Here is a 15,690-nt window from a genome sequence, read left to right on the forward strand (position 1 = left end):
GATCTGGTGCCCTCTTCTGGTGTGTCTGAAGACAGCAACAGTGTGCTCATATACATTAAATAAATAAATCTTTAAAAAAAAAAGTTCTTTGAGTTGTATGGGAGCATGTCCAACCACCTTGAGTGATACACTCACCTTGGAAGTAAGGCGAGGCACTGGAGTTTATTGTTTTGTTTTTCTCTGTAGTAGATGATAGAAGCCAGGCCCTGAGCCATGCCCCCTAGCCCCTGACTGGGGCATTCTAGACAGGGGCTCCACTTGCAGCCCCTCTGTTTTTTGTCATAGATCCCAGGATGTCCTGGGTCTTGCAGTGATCCTCCTGCCTCAGTACTGGGCTCACAAGCTCTGTGTTTTGTTAACATCTTGCAGCAGTGTGGCTCCACTGAAGCCTCCCTGCCCCCTCAAACCAACGCTGGCTCTGTAGAGGTCAACCTACAGAGGATTAGCGGCTAATCTGGTTTCCGAGGTTGTTATTCTTGGGGCCCTGAGAATCCAGTCAGCAGGCCCCAGGCCGCATCGAATCCCTCTCCAGGTCCCCAGTCCCTCACATGCTGCTACCATGGTGTCTCTCTTCTCTGGCCGCATCTTGATCAGAAACAACAGCGACCAGGATGAAGTGGAGACAGAGGCAGAGCTGAGCCGCCGGTTAGAGAATCGTCTCGTGCTACTGTTCTTCGGTGCTGGGGCCTGTCCCCAGTGCCAGGCCTTCGCCCCAGTCCTCAAAGACTTCTTCGTGCGGCTCACTGATGAGTTCTACGTGCTACGGGCAGCACAGCTGGCCCTGGTCTATGTGTCCCAGGACCCTACAGAGGAGCAACAGGACCTGTTCCTCCGGGACATGCCTGAAAAGTGGCTCTTCCTGCCGTTCCATGATGACCTGAGGAGGTGAGGCCCCAGGGAAGGTCAGGGAGGGCTTCTTGGAGGAGGCATCTCCCTGGAAGGCAAGCCAGTGTTTACTGTCCCTGTACTACTAGCACAGAGAGAGAGGCATTCCATCCCTCTTCCATTACAGCCCAGTGAAGTGGACAGATAGGAATCACAGGCTGCCATCTAATACTTGGAGGGAAGACAGGAGGATTGCTACAAGCTCAAGGCTAGATGTAAAAACAAAGCACAAGGTGGGGACTGTAGCTCTGTCCCTGGACTGCTGGTCCGGATTCCCCAGCATTGCATAAACCCGACATGGGCGTGCACACTGCCATCTCAACCCAAGGAAGGTAGAGACATGACTCTCAGGAGTTTGAGGCTAACCTGGGCTACATAGGGTGGCCCTGACCCCAAATCCAAAAAACCCACGAGAAAAGTAGACAGGGAGCCCCGCCCCCCAGGAGCTGTAGGACCCCAGAGGCAGAGGGTCTCGGAGCACAGCTCCTGGGAAAGGAGAGTGAAGGCATTCCTGGGGCTCAGCCTTCAGGGAGGATGGGAGCCACTGAAGGTAACACAGTAGGGGGAGGAGGAGGAAGTCCCACTGTGTGCTGGCTCATAGAGGACGCTAGAGCCTGTATCTATTTTAGAACTTCCAGTTTTCTGGTTAAGGTGAGTGAACTACTGCATGACAGGGTCTCCTGTATCCCTCGCTGGCTTCCAACGGCCATGTTGTGAAGGCTGGCCCTGAACTCCTGATCCTCCTGACTGCCCCCCAAGTGTGTGTGTGTGTAGTGTGTGTGTGTGTGTGTGTGTGTGGTGTGTGTGTGTCTCTGTGTGTGTGGTGTGTGTGTGTGGTGTGTGTGTGTATGTGGTGTGTGTGTGTGTGTGTGTGTGTGTGTGTGTGGTGTGTGGGTGTGTGGGTGTGTGTGTGTGGTGTGGGGTGTGTGTGTGTGTGTGTGTGTGGGGGTGTGTGTGTGTGTGGTGTGTGTGTGTGTGTGTGTGTGTGTGTGTGTGTGTGTGGGTGTGTGTGTGTGGTGTGGTGTGGGGTGGTGTGTGTGTGTGTGGTGTGGGGTGTGTGTGTGTGTGGTGTGTGTGTGGTGTGTGTGTGTGTGTGTGTGTGTGGGTGGGGGTGTGTGTGGTGTGTGTGTGTGTGGTGGGGGGGTGGTGTGTGTGGTGTGGTGGTATGGGTGTGTGGGTGGGGTGGGGGGTGTGTGTGTGTGGTGTGTGGTGTGGGTGTGTGGGTTGTGTGTGTGGTGTGTGGTGTGGGTGTGTGTGTGTGTGGTGTGTGTGTGGGGGTGTGTGTGTGGTGTGTGGGGGTTGTGGGTGTGGGGTGTGTGTGGTTGTGTGTGGTGGTGTGTGTGTGGGGGGGTGGTGTGTGTGTGGTGTGTGTGTGTGGGGGGTGGTGTGTGTGTGTGTGGTGTGTGTGGGGTGTGTGTGGGTGTGGTGTGTGGGGTGTGTGTGTGTGGGGTGTGTGTGTGTGGTGTGTGGTGTGTGTGGGGTGTGGTGTGTGTGTGTTTGTGTGTGTGGGGTGTGTGTGTGTGTGTGTGTGTGGTGGGTGTGTGTGTGTGTGTGGGGTGTGTGTGGGGTGTGTGTGTGTGTGTGTGTGGTGTGTGTGTGTGTGTTGTGTGTGTGTGTGGGGGGGTGGGTGTGGGTGTGTGGGGGGTGTGTGGGTGTGTGTGTGTGTGTGTGTGTGTGTGTGGGTGTGTGTGTGTGTGTGTGGGGTGTGTGTGTGTGTGTGTGTGGGTGTGTGTGTGTGTGTGTGTGTGTGTGTGGTGTGTGGTGTGTGGGGTGTGTGTGTGGTGTGTGTGTGGGGTGTGTGGGTGGGAGGTGTGTGGGTGTGTGTGTGTGTGTGTTTGTGTGTGTGGTGTGTGTGTGTGTGTGTGTGTGGGGGTGTGTGTGTGTGTGGGGTGTGTGTGTGGTGTTGTGTGTGTGTGTGGGTGTGTGTGTGGTGGTGTGTGGGTGGTGTGTGTGTGTGTGGTGTGTGTGGTGTGTGTGGGGGGTGTGGGGGGTGTGTGTGTGGTGTATGTGTGTGTGTGTCTGTGTGTGTGTGGTGTGTGTGTGTGGTGTGGGGTGTGTGTGTGTGGGGTGTGTGTGTGTGTGTGTGGGGTGTGTGTGTGGTGTGTGTGTGTGTGGGTGTGTGTGTGTGTGGTGTGTGTGTGTGTGTGTGTGTGTGTATGTGGTGTGTGTGTGTGTGTGGTGGGTGTGTGTGTGTGGGGTGTGTGGTGTGGGGTGTGTGTGTGGTATGTGTGTGTGGTGTGTGTGGTGTGTGTGGTGTGTGTGGTGTGTGTGTGTGCGCGCGTGTGTGATTGCACCACCCATATATGCAGGTGTATGCCAGTATGTGCTCTCTGGGTGTGGAGGTGAAAGGCTGATGTCAGTCCATCTGAGGTATTCCTTGAGTCAGGATCTCTCATGGAACCTGGATCTCACACGCAGGGTGTCAGTAGAGCAGCCAGCCCGCTCCAGGGGTCTCTCAGTGACAATAATACCTCCCTCCCAGTATTTGTGTTGTTGGGAGCAGAACTCCAGTCCTCAGCCTTGGACAACGAGTGCTTGACCCTCTGATTCATCTTCCAACCTTTCTTGTTGTACTGACTTGGAACTTATAGCAATGCCCCTGCCTTAGCCCCCTAAATGCTGGATGGAAAGCATGCACTCCCACCACAACCACCTTCTCATCTGTCCTACCAGTAATAAAAATTAGAGGTTGTGGCTCAAGACCCAGAGTTCTGTCCCAGTTCTGAGAAAGACTCGATGTAACAACATCTTACCAGGAAACCTCCAGAAGTTCACAGAGTCCAAGTGCGTCCCCTGAGGGCTGGGATCTGCCCTGAGGCAGGGGAAGGTGAGCTGTGGGCTTTACCGACTGCCTGACCTTCCACCCATTTCATTGACTTTCTTGCTCCTGATCACGAGGGCCCCACTCCACTGGTCATAATCAGAGTTGGGACAGCTACTCATGGCCCTGTACAGCCATGTGGATTCCTTCACCCCATAAATGAGCAGCCTTTCTGTCCCTGGGGAGGAACTACCAACTAGGAGGACCATAGAGGGACCCTCTATGGGGGACAAAGTTCATGTACCCTAATCCTGGTGTGGTGTGCCGGGCTCTCATTCCAGCCCTTGGCAGACTGAGTTTTGAAGATTGGTAGTTTAAGGCCATCCTTGCCACATAGAGAAACCCTGGGTGGGGGTGGGGTTGGGGGTGGGGGTGAGGACACAAAACTGGAGATGGACTCAGCTGCTCTTGCAGAAGATCTGGGTTTAGTTCCCAGCACGCAGGTAGAGGTAGGTAACTGCACTTCTGGGGTGCTGCCGCCCTCTTCTGGTGTCTGCGGGTACTGCATGCAGGGGTGCACAGACATTCATGGACGCAAACACAGGGAAATGGAGGAGTGTCTGCTTATGTGGCTCTGGGTTCTGGGTTCACAGCCCCACCCACACGAACCATCCTTGGAGGTCCACACTCATCATCCAACATGCAGGAAGTGGAAGCAGGAAAAGAAGGAGTTCAAAATCACCCTTTTCTATATAGCCAGCCTGGCTGGGCTACAAAAACTAACCAAGAACCAGAGGCTAAGAACTTCTGCGGAAGCCGAGCAGTGGTGGCACAGGTCTTTGATCCCAGCTCTCAGGAAGCAGAGACAAGCAGATCTCTGAGTCTGAGGCCAGCCTGGTCTACAGAGTGAGTTCCAGGATAGCCAGGGCTACACAGAGACTGTATTCAAAAAAAAAAACAAAAAAAAAAACAAAAAAACAAAAAACAAAAAAACAAAAACAACCAACCAAAAAACAATCTTTGGGTGAGCTGGGCCTAGTGACATTTGCCTTTAACCCACCCAGGCCGACCTCTGTGAGATTTCAATCTGCGTAGTGAGATCCAGGACATAGCTTCATAATGAGAATCCGTCTGGGGGTTGGGGATTTAGCTCAGCGGTAGAGCGCTTGCCTAGGAAGCGCAAGGCCCTGGGTTCAGTCCCCAGCTCCGGAAAAAAAAAGAAAAACAACAACAAAAAAAAAGGAGTGGGAGAATCCGTCTGTGTGAAGGGCACCAAGTGGGTGGATTCTGGCTTAGCTGTGAGTGGGGCCCAGGGTCTCCTGGCGATGCCAACGGCTTCTTGGTGGCTTCAGGACAGCAAAACCCCTGCCCCTGCCCATTCAGGGCATGTGCACGATGCCAGCTGTGCCCCAGTCAGGGTCTCCCCAGGGCCCTCACACATCCTTTGTTTGGAACACTTTTTCCGCAGTTATTCCGCCTTTCCCTCAGTCCCATAAGGTTTCAGTTCAAACATTGCCCCCACGAAGAGGCCCACTTTGCTCAGTTTGACGGTATTTGATAGCTTTTGACAGTGTGCATATATCATTCCACACACATTTCCCGAACATTCCTCAGCTGGCCTCGCTGTTTGAAATCGCCGCCCCCAGGACCTCCCTCTTCAAGTTGACAGAAGGAAAACAATACAGATACACACAGCAAGTGGACCCCGAAAGGGGGAAGGCGGCGCCACGGGGAGGGAGGGTTTGAAGGACGGGTGCCAAGGGACTGGGGTGCCTGCGAGTCCTCGGGCGACTCCTGTCGGCCGTCGGAGGCAGCGTGCGCACCGGGAGCGGAGGGAGGTTGACAGCGCTCTCTCCGCAGAGACCTCGGGCGCCAGTTCTCCGTGCGTCAACTGCCAGCGGTCGTGGTACTCAAGCCAGGCGGGGACGTGCTGACGAGCGACGCCACGGACGAAATCCAGCGTCTGGGACCCGCCTGCTTCGCCAACTGGCAGGAGGCGGCAGAGCTGCTGGACCGCAGCTTCCTGCAGCCGGAGGACCTGGATGAGCCCGCGCGGCGCAGCATCACGGAACCTCTGCGTCGTCGCAAGTACCGCGTAGACCGGGATGCTGGCCGGGGGCGGGGCCGAAACGAGCGCGACTCTAGAAATCCCCAGGGGGGCGCGGGTGCAGGGACGGAGCTCTGGTGATCCCCCCCCCCGCTCCCCAGGGTACCCGGGTGCACTGGTGGAACTTTGGTGACCTCCAGGGGAACTCGGGTGTAGGGGCAAGGCTCGGATTATTCTTTTCCTCTTCCAAGTTCACTATGTTCCCTAGACAGCAACCCAGGCTGGCCTTGAACTCACCATTCTCCTGCCTCAGCGTAAAAGTAGCTGAATGACAGCCAAAGAGAGACAAGAGTTTTCTCTTCCAGGTCTCCTCTAGTCCTTGAAAGAACGTGGATTCCCACGAACAGATACCCTCAGGAAGATACCCAGGTCTTAGTGCATGCTAAGCACTAAGAAGCCATAGAACACCAGACTCAAAACTCCCATCCAAAACAAAAGAAGCAAAAACAGTCTTGCCAGGAGCACTTTGTGGTGCACCTATTACTCAGCGCTCTGGGCGCAGGAGAGGGCCAGCAAGTTGATTCTGTGCAGAAAGACGCTTGCTGTCAAGACTGACAACCCGAGTTCAAGTCCCAGAACCCACAGAGTGGAAGAGAGAACTGACTTCCACAAATCGTTGACCTCTCTACAGTTATGGTTGTAAGTACATGCACACACGGTGACAAATGAGTATATCTAACAAAAATAGTAGGTGTTTGTTTTGTTTTATTTCATGACAGGGTCTCTGTATAGCCCTGGCTGTCCTCGAATTTGTTTTTGTATACCAGGCTGGCCGTCAAACTCAGACTCCCCTGCCTCTGCTTTCCCAGTGCTGGGATTAAAGGCATGCACCACCACTGCCTACAAAACAGAAAAAAGAAAAGAAAGAGGTATGTGTGCAGAAGGATCCAGAGGTCAAGGCGGTTTTTCGCCACGTAGTGAGAGCTCTAGGTCGGCCGCGGCTAGGTGAGACCTCGATCTAAGCCATTGATTGATTGACTGCCTCCGAGACTTCCAGACTTGTTTATTTCAAGCACCCAAGCGGGTGGGATGTTTTTGCTTTGCCCGCGGCGTCCCCTGGCGGCCCAATCGGGATAGTGCGTGAGAATGAGATTAAAAACCTGCACCAAGCATGTCCATGGAAGAGGGCAAACCTGACTTTCTGGGTCTAGAATCTGACTAAATGGGGTAAGAAGGCTGTGAGCCAGGGGAGTCAGACCCTGCCAACATCTCGTCCGCCTCCGTTCTCAACGTGGAGTAGTGGGGGAAACTGAGGTTCAAGACTGAATACATTTTAAGACGCTTGCTGGCCACCAAGCCTGACAACCTGAATTGGATTCTGGGTACCCACGCGGTGCGGAAAAAGAACCTACTCAAATAAGTTATCCCTTGACTCCCACCCATGTTCCCCTCAAAAAATAATAAATAGGGAATTTAAAATTATTTTGCTTTTTCAAATCAGGGTTTCTCTGTGCAGCCTTGGCTGTCCTTGAACTCAGTCTGTAGGCCAACCTAGGCTCAAACTCAGAGATCCTCCTGCTTTTGCCTCCTGAGTGCTGGGATTTAAGGCAAATGCTACCACTGCCCAAGTGAAAATTTAAAATATTAATTAAAAAAAAAAAGAAATCTTCATTCACCCCTTATGGGAAATAAAATTTGTACAGTTGCATGGGAACCTGTTTTGTAGTTCCACGACCATAAAATAGAGTTTGCATAGGAATCGGTGTTTTGACTCCTCCTAGAATTTCACTACTGGAGGCAAGGTCCCCAGACTTGCATATGTCTGCTCGTACCTTTGTAACTGACACTAGCTGAAAGGCAGATGCACCCTGAAGATCCATCAACAGATCAGTACACCAACTCCTGTGGTATGTCCACCGTGGAATATTGCTCAGCCATGAACAGGAATAAAGAACTGACACAGGCTACCACACAAGATATTGAGTGGCAGCAGCCAGACGCAAACACTTCACCTAGCAGGAAATGTCCCCAACAGGGACAACGACAAACGGAACTGTCAGTGTGGGGCCAGGGCCACAAGGAAAGTGGAGTGTGGTTGATGGGAAGGGGCTCTCTTAAAGAGATAGAGTATTTCCAAACTAGATAGACAGAGGAAGGCTGCTCTGTAAATGTGCTTTAAGAATCAAAACAGCTGGGAGCAACTGGATGCTGTCTTGTAAGTCTCAGCGCAGTTGGTAAAAGTAATCATTTAACAGGTGTTCTGGCAAGGACACAGGGAAGAGACCCAGGAAGCAAGGTTCCCTGGGAGCTTCCAGGGCAAGGGGTGGACAGAGGTCACAGGTAGTAGCAGCTCAGTGGGTTGCACCAACCTGAGAAAGGGGATTGTTTTGTTTGAGGCAGGTTCTCTTGACACAGTCCCAGCTCTACTGGGCTCATTCTGCAGACCAGGCTGGCATCAAACTCACAGAGATTCACCTGCCTCTGCTTTCTGAGTGCTGGGGTTAAAGGCATGCACCACCACCCAGCCTAATTTTTATTTTGGTTATATTTGGGGCAGCATATGTGCATCTGAGTGAAGGTGAGATCAGAAGCAGGAAGAGGGTGTGGGATCCCCTGGCACCTGACTAGGACCCTGGAAACAGACCTCTTAACCATTGAACCATCTCTCTGGCCCCTCTGTTCACTTCTAAAGCCAGTATCTTGTATGTCAGACTGTCTTCCAAGTGTCCACATCCCCCTTGCCTCGCCCCCTGAATCAATGACACTGATGTCAGGCTTGCATTATTGTGCCTGATTGGTTCAGATATATACCCATTAGGAAGATGGCTCCGTGGGTAAGAGCACCAGCATCTCTGCTCTTGCAGAGGATGGAGGTTCAACATCCATACAGTGGCTAACAACTACTTGTAACTCCAGGTCCAGGAGCTCCGAAGCCCTCCCATGACCTCCACAGATGCCTGGCCGCACAGACACACATACATGTAGGCAGCACACTCATACACATAAAACAATAATTATAATAATGATTGTTATTTTAGTAAACAGGGACTAGGAGCCTGGTCCTCAGGGCGACAGGGAAACGCATGTCTACACCTACAGGGAGAGACCCGGAGGTCCAGCTTCCAGGGTCAGGCACTCTGAGTCCAGATCTCTATCCTTGGGCTTTGTCACCCTGCCGGAGTCCAAGCAAGACTTCATCTCCTGCCTCGGCTCCCCTTCCACTTTTTTTTTTGGAGACAGAGTCTCTATAGGTAGCCCTGACTAGACTAGAACTAACTATGTAGACCAAGTTGGGCACCAGTCCCCCGAAATCACAGTTGGCCCGCCACTGCCTCCTGGGCTCTGCCTACTTCTCCAACTCTCCAAACACCGCCCCATCTCTCCAAAAGGATGGGGCAATTCAGACGGCCCCCGCCCTGGCCCCACCCCTTCACGCCCCCCTCTCAGACGCTTCCATTTCCAGGCCCTGACCTAAGACCACACTCCACCTGTGTTCCCCGCCCAACTAAACCTTACCTCTCCGCCCCAACACCTGTCAGAACTCCCTTTCTGGTCCCTTCACCCTGGGGAACCCCACCTATCATTGTCCATAGGACTCAGACCCTGCTGTTGGGATGTCCCTGAGCCCGGTTCTCTTAAGCCCCTCCCTTCAACAACCTTCTTGGCTCCGCCTTAGCCACGCTTTTCATCAAACAGACCACGCCCCTTAAATTTTGCACATCCGACCCCGTCCCTCTTCTCCTGGTTCACCGAGGGGCTAGGCTCCGCCCCTCTGCAGCAGGTAGAGCACCAGTCTCAAAGTCTCTCCCAGCAGGGCCTCCCCCAGGCCCAACCCTCTTCCCCAGCACTCCCGGGGGAGGCGCCCAAGGCCGACGTGCAGTAAAAAACACTTTCTCCCAAGTTTTTGCGCATTTTCCACGTCCTATCTGATACCTGCACTCGGGCCCCAGTGGCGTTCGTATCCCCACCCCAGGACTCCGGAAGGCCTACTGCTGCCTCTCTTTCTCCATCCCAGGCCTGCGCCATGGGCCGCTCGTACGGAGGCCGGGTACTGGCCGCGATGACCCTTCTGGGCATCCCGGCCGCGGTGCTGGTCGCGCTGGCTGCGCAGCTGCTGTTCCAGCTCCAGGCAGGGCGCGCGGAGCTGCGGGGCATACGCACCGACGGGCTGCACCCGGAGCTGGACCCCGATGCCGGGCTACCGGAAGCTGCGGCTGGGGCATTGCTGCCGCTGGCGACGGCGCTGGCCGCGTTGGCACAGGTCCTCGGGCTTAGCTGCTTGCTGCTCGCCGCGCTCTGCGGTCACCTGGGCGCGGAGTTGGCACGCGGGCCGGGGCCGGGCAGGTAGGATACCACCGCTTCTACCTGCAGAGGAGAAAGACTCTGAGAGCGCGCCGGTTTCTCTGAGTGATACTAACTGGGCCTCAGCGCGCCCTCCTGTTCCCTGCGACGGTGCTTCGGATGCGTGGGGGAGCACGTCAGTCATCGGACTGCACCCCAACCTCGCGGCTCCCGGCTCTGAAGCAGGGTTCAGGAAAGGCAGGACTGCCAGTTGTAGATCCTCAGCACGCCACAGCCTGGCCCGTGGTCGGTCGCCTGCTCAAGGTTCTGAGCTCGGTAGCGCAGGTGTAGGCGACTCTACCTGGAACAGTGGGGATGCGACAAAGTGCTCTCCTAGAGTCAACCACACTCTTTTTTTTTTTTTTTTTTTTTTTTTTTTTTTTAATTAACTTGAGTATTTCTTATATACATTTCGAGTGTTATTCCCTTTCCCGGTTTCCGGGCAAACATCCCCTCCCCCCTCCCCTTCTTTATGGGTGTTCCCCTCCCCATCCTCCTCCCCTTGCCGCCCTCCCCCCAACAATCTAGTTCACTGGGGGTTCAGTCTTAGCAGGACCCAGGGCTTCCCCTTCCACTGGTGCTCTTACTAGGATATTCATTGCTACCTATGAGGTCAGAGTCCAGGGTCAGTCCATGTATATAGTCTTTAGGTAGTGGCTTAGTCCCTGGAAGCTCTGGTTGCTTGGCATTGTTGTACATATGGGGTCTCGAGCCCTTCAAGCTCTTCCAGAGTCAACCACACTCTTGTCCCAACTTTGACCCTCCACTGTGCAGGGAGACCTGGGCTGGTGGAGAATGGGTAAATTCAAGCAAATGGGTGGTGGGTGTGTAGATGGATGGGGGTGGGGTTCGTGGGGTGATTTTGGTGAATGGCTACTGGAGGGTTGAGTTTCTAGACTTTGGTTCCTGGTGTCACTGGGTCACTATCCCCCGTCTTGTCACCCCTCTTCCCCAGGTCGGACTGGTTTCTGTATGACTGCCGCCTCCTCAGGCACTCAGCGCTTGGCCTGTTCTGCTGTGGGGTCTCCGTCTATTTAGCAGGTGTGTGTGTGTGTGTGGTGGGGGCGGGGGAGGGGCAGGGGGTCTGGGCGGGTGCACACAGGTCTCAGGCGGTTGTTCCAGCACCCTCTCTTGGATAGTCTCTATGCCTCAGTTTCCCCATCAATTGAAGAGTGATGATTAGATCATCTTATGTACAAGAGTCGATGCTTAGAGTGAACAGAATTTTCCGTTAATGCTCACTGTGATCATTATTACTGTTTATCTTGTAGGCTGACCTTGAACGTGTGGTCTTGCTTTAACCTCCCAAACCTTGGGAGGAGAGGTATATGTAGTGTGTCTGTGTTTGTGTGTGCGTGCGTGTGTGTGTGTGTGTGTGTGTGTGTGTGTGTGTGTGTGTGTGTGCGCGCGCGCGCGCATGTGTAATGCTCACGGCGTTCAGAGGCCAGATTCCTTCGAAGCTGCAGCAGCAGGCAGTGGAGAATTCCTAGGGTGCTAGGAACCAATCCCAGGCCCTCTGCCAGAGCAGCCAGTGCATTTAACTTTCGGAGAGCTCAGCCCTCAAGCCGTCTTGTTTTGGTTTTTGCTTTTGCTTATTTATTTTTTTAGATAAGCTCTCATGTAGCCCAGGATGGTTTCAAACATTCTATGTAACCAAGGATGACCCTGAGCTCCTGGTCCTCTTGCCTCCACAGCACCGCAATGCCAGGCACCGCTCCATCCAGTTTATTGTGTGCTAAGGCTGGACCCCAGCCCTCCTGCATGCTAGACAAGTGCTCTACCCATGAGCCACAGCCCTGGCCCTGGGAGGGCGTGGCTTTGATTTCAACACACTGTGGCTGGAACCTGGGATCTAGGACACACAGACAAGTGCTGACCCACTGAGCTGTGCCTCAGCCGGAGAGCTGGACAGATGGAGAGTGGGACAGATGGAGAGGACTTTCTGCTCTTCTGAGGGACTAGAGTTTGGTTCCCATCACCAGGCCAGGCTGCTCACAGCCACCTGGGGTCCAGGAGATCTGACACCTGCTGGTCTCCATGGGTACCTGTACTTACACACCTGCACCCTGCACATACCAACCTACACGTACTCACCTGTGTGCACACACCTGAACACTCACCTGCGCTTACACACATTCACATGTGCACACATATGCAAACACGCACACGGGGATAAAATTAATCTTTAAAATACGAAGGTCATCTTTAAGGCTGGCTCACTGACATTAATACAGTTCCCCGGACCCACACTTCTGGAGAATCTGTCCCCAAGGTGCCCTCTGACCTCTACATGGGCACCATGGCATGTTGCACACATTCATCAGGTAAATGGGATAAAAATGCAAAAGAGTAGAGAAGTAAAATCCCATCCATCCTCTCTAGGCTGTGTGGTTTCGGAGTGTCCTCTACTCAGATGTGTATGGGTGTTTTGTCTGAATGGCTGTCTGCATCATGCCTGAGACCTGAGCTCAGAAAAGCCAGTAACTGGAGTTACAGGTGCTTGTGAACCACTGTGCAGTGCTGGGAACCGAACCCGAGTCCTCTGAATTGCTGAGCCGTGTGTCGAGTCATTTTTGCTGGGTTTTTGTTTGCTTTTGAGATGGGTTTTTACCATACAGCCCTGGCTGTCCTGGAACTCACTCTGTAGACCAGGGTGGTCTCAGACTCACAGAGGTCTGCCTGCCTCAGCCTCCACAGTGCTGGGATGAAAGGTGTGGGCCACCCACCATGCCTTGCTGGTTTCCTTGTTTGGAAACAGGTGATGGTGATGAAGCTTGAATAGAGGCATCCGTGTGTTCTGGTCCAGGGTCCTCTGCTGTTACTCTGCGCTTGAAGGCATCTCCTCCCAAGGCTGGGCAAGCAGACCTTTGTAGAATGAGTAAGTGAACCATTCCTTCCTCAGCGCTGGCCATTTATGCCCTGCTGCTGTTCGAGATCGAGGCGGGCGCAGCAGCCGCATCCATCCTGGGCGCGGGCGCCCTCATCCTGGTGGCGATAATGACCCACACCTTGTTCCGGGCTGTTCAGGCCACTCGTCGGGGTCTCCGGGAGCTGCCCCCACCATCCTCTGAAGATGAGCCGGCCCGGTCTTCAGAAGACTCCAAAGCTGGTTGCAGAGCTCAGCCCCAGCAGGGTACCCATTGCCAGATCTTTTATAACCCCTCCCAAGAGCCTGGGGACCCCCCTGGGTCCATGGCCACTTGTATCACATCTGCAGTCTTGGAGAGAGCCAGTGAGAGCAGTCTGTTTGCCTCTCACCTGCCCCAGACATTGCGTAGCATGGGCCCCTGGGATGGGGTCACTTATGAGATGCATGGCATGCTGGGCCACAGGCCACGGGACATGGGAAAGGATGCCACGCTGGTATGACCTGGGAACCAGGGGCGAGACAACAGACAAGATGACACAGAGATAGGTCAACTCAGCTACTGCAGACATGGGCCTTCCTCTTCACTTATGGAATCCTTGGTTTATGTCAAAGTTACCCAATGACACAAAACAGCTGTCAATGCTCCGTCCTAAAGAGATAAGCAAAGGCCAGGCATGGGAGGTTTCCTAGAGGCATTTAAGACCTTACAACATTGTGCCTGCATCTCATTTGGCAGACACTGTCAAATAACTAAACCTTAGTACAGGGGGGGGAGGCTAAGGAATGGAACCCATGGAGTCTTTTATAGGTGTGGGGGAAGGGGGTCGGCTTGTGTTCTGATGCTCAATGGTTCTCTATCCGTTCTACAGATGAGGAAACGGAGACCCCAGTAGGGGCTGTGACTCACCAAGGGTCCCATTTCTGAGCATCAGAGCCTGGACATGCACCCAGGTCTTGTGACCCCACTCTCATGATCCTGGAAGAAGGCTCAAGTCTTAGACTTCAATTCTCTGGTGTTCTCTGGGAAAATGCGGACATTTGAACCTTGAATGTGGAACTCAGAGCAGCCTAAGGCCAGGGGCATTCAGGGATGGCTGGGGTTTAGCTGTGGGTCCAAGACTGAATGTGTCTCCTTGCTATGTCTCTGTTTCCTTATCTGCAAAATGCAGACAGGGGAAGAGACACAGGAAGATACACACAGTAAGCCCTCACTTCATATTAGCCATGTATCCTAGTTGTATTGTTGCTGTGACTATATGTTTGACAAGACACTTAAGGAAGCAAAGGGCTAGCTCTGGCTCATAGCTCCAGGCTAAACCCCACTCCTGGTATTATTTGTCTTTGTCAATTATTTCTGTTGCAGAGATAAAACACCCTGACCACAGCCACTTAAGGGAGCAAGGGCTTATTCTGTCTTGCACTTCAAGGGTGTGGTTCATCATGGCAGGGAGGGAGCAGTAGACATCAGGTCATGTGACCTCCCCAGTCAAGAAGGGGGGGGGGGATGAAAGCCACCTCAGGTCCTTGTAGTCCATGGGCTGGTGCTGCCCATATTTAAGATAGGCCATCCCATCTTACTGAAGTCAGTCTGGAAACTGCACCGGACATGCCCAGAGGTGGTCTCCAAGGTGACTCTAGATCTGTTTGGGTTGATAATCAGTATTAACTTGCTGTTGTTGGCACATGTGTGGAATCAGGAGACTGTCTCCTTTGGGAATGGAAGGGGCACACTGACCACAGAGATCTCCACCCCTCTCCCAACTTGCACAACTGCAGGAATAAACTCAGATAGTGGCTTTATTTCATTGGTTTTGTTTTTAAGACAGGGTCTCATGTAGCCCAACTGTCTTTGAACATTCTATATAGCTGAGGATGGCTTGGACTCCTGTTGCTGTTGCCTCCCCTCCCCACCCATATGTCCCAAGATCTTTGTAATTGCTGTACCCTGAGCCCTCACCAACCTCTCCTTCCTCTGGTCCCCTCTTCTCTTGAGACCTTGAATTGAGTCCTGGAATTCCCCAAGGCTCTGTCAAGAGACTCTGAGAGCTGTCAGAAAGAAAACACAAAACCCATCCTCCCTGTGGGCACCAAACTAGGACCAGAACTGGGAGCCAAGAAGGCTTTATCTCAGCCTCCATCTTGGGGCTGTCCGGGCCCAGGCCAGGCCGGAGCCAAGCTGACAGGCAGAAGACAGTTGATCTGGGTGTGGCAGTATGTGGCTCCCTCCTCCAACAGCCATGACTGAGATTCATATTCTCTCTCTCTCTCTCTCTCTCTCTCTCTCTCTCTCTCTCTCTCTCTCTCTCTGTTTTTATGAGGCCTTATGTAGCTCAGACTGCACTGGAACTGGCTATGAAGCTGAAGATAACTTGAAATTCTGATCCTTTTGCCTCTACCTCTGGGTGCTGGTGCCCACCACGTCTGGCTAAGTCACTCTCCGTGCTCTCTCCACATAGGCTCACCTCACAGACCCATCAGGGAGAGTCTGCAGCTAGTTGGCTGAGAAAGGAGGATCTCTGCAAGTTCTAGTCCAGCCTAGGCTACATAGTGAGACTCTGCCTGAATAAACAAAGTGGACTGTGCTGGCCAGGCATGGTAGTACAGATTTATAATCCCAGGAGCAGGAGGATTGCTGTGTGTCCACAGACTGGACAGTATAAATTACCATCCAGCCCTTGAGAGTTGAGGAAATATCAGGCAGGAATTCACAGTTTGGTACATAGTAAGTTTGAGGGTAGCCTAGGCTACATGAGACTCAAACAGAAAAAAAAAAAAAAAAGCAATGTA

The 15,690-nt window shown here is 53.2% G+C and overlaps 2 protein-coding genes across 3 annotated transcripts; both read left to right on the forward strand.

Moving 5' to 3' along the window:
- Window positions 1-545: 545 nt before the first annotated feature.
- On the forward strand, window positions 546-6,521 carry Nxnl1 (nucleoredoxin like 1). Its single transcript, XM_032918780.1, has 2 exons — window positions 546-885; window positions 5,507-6,521. Exons 1-2 carry the CDS (start codon window positions 560-562, stop codon window positions 5,832-5,834), a joined length of 654 nt encoding a protein of 217 aa, XP_032774671.1. The 5' UTR covers window positions 546-559; the 3' UTR covers window positions 5,835-6,521.
- Window positions 6,522-9,458: 2,937 nt separating this feature from the next.
- Tmem221 (transmembrane protein 221) lies at window positions 9,459-14,701 on the forward strand. Of its 2 annotated transcripts, XM_032918782.1 has the most exons (4): window positions 9,459-10,037; window positions 10,990-11,075; window positions 12,937-13,167; window positions 13,773-14,701. In XM_032918782.1, exons 1-4 carry the CDS (start codon window positions 9,718-9,720, stop codon window positions 13,826-13,828), a joined length of 693 nt encoding a protein of 230 aa, XP_032774673.1. In that variant the 5' UTR covers window positions 9,459-9,717; the 3' UTR covers window positions 13,829-14,701. The 2 variants fall into 2 exon arrangements, with proteins under 2 accessions (XP_032774673.1, XP_032774672.1); XM_032918781.1 differs by lacking the exon at window positions 13,773-14,701 and having other exon boundaries at window positions 12,937-13,681.
- The last annotated feature ends 989 nt before the right edge of the window (window positions 14,702-15,690 follow it).

This window comes from Rattus rattus, chromosome 13, assembly GCF_011064425.1.
Source record: "Rattus rattus isolate New Zealand chromosome 13, Rrattus_CSIRO_v1, whole genome shotgun sequence".
Classification (NCBI taxonomy): Eukaryota; Metazoa; Chordata; class Mammalia; order Rodentia; family Muridae; genus Rattus; species Rattus rattus.

Coding starts and splice junctions, on each gene's coding strand:
- Nxnl1 (XM_032918780.1), top strand. CDS start 560: ATGGTGTCTCTCTTCTCTGGCCGCATCTTGATCAGAAACAACAGCGAC. Junction 886..5,506: donor TTCCATGATGACCTGAGGAG/GTGAGGCCCCAG, acceptor CTCTCTCCGCAG/AGACCTCGGGCGCCAGTTCT.
- Tmem221 (XM_032918781.1), top strand. CDS start 9,718: ATGGGCCGCTCGTACGGAGGCCGGGTACTGGCCGCGATGACCCTTCTG. Junction 10,038..10,989: donor CGCGGGCCGGGGCCGGGCAG/GTAGGATACCAC, acceptor CCTCTTCCCCAG/GTCGGACTGGTTTCTGTATG. Junction 11,076..12,936: donor GGTCTCCGTCTATTTAGCAG/GTGTGTGTGTGT, acceptor TTCCTTCCTCAG/CGCTGGCCATTTATGCCCTG.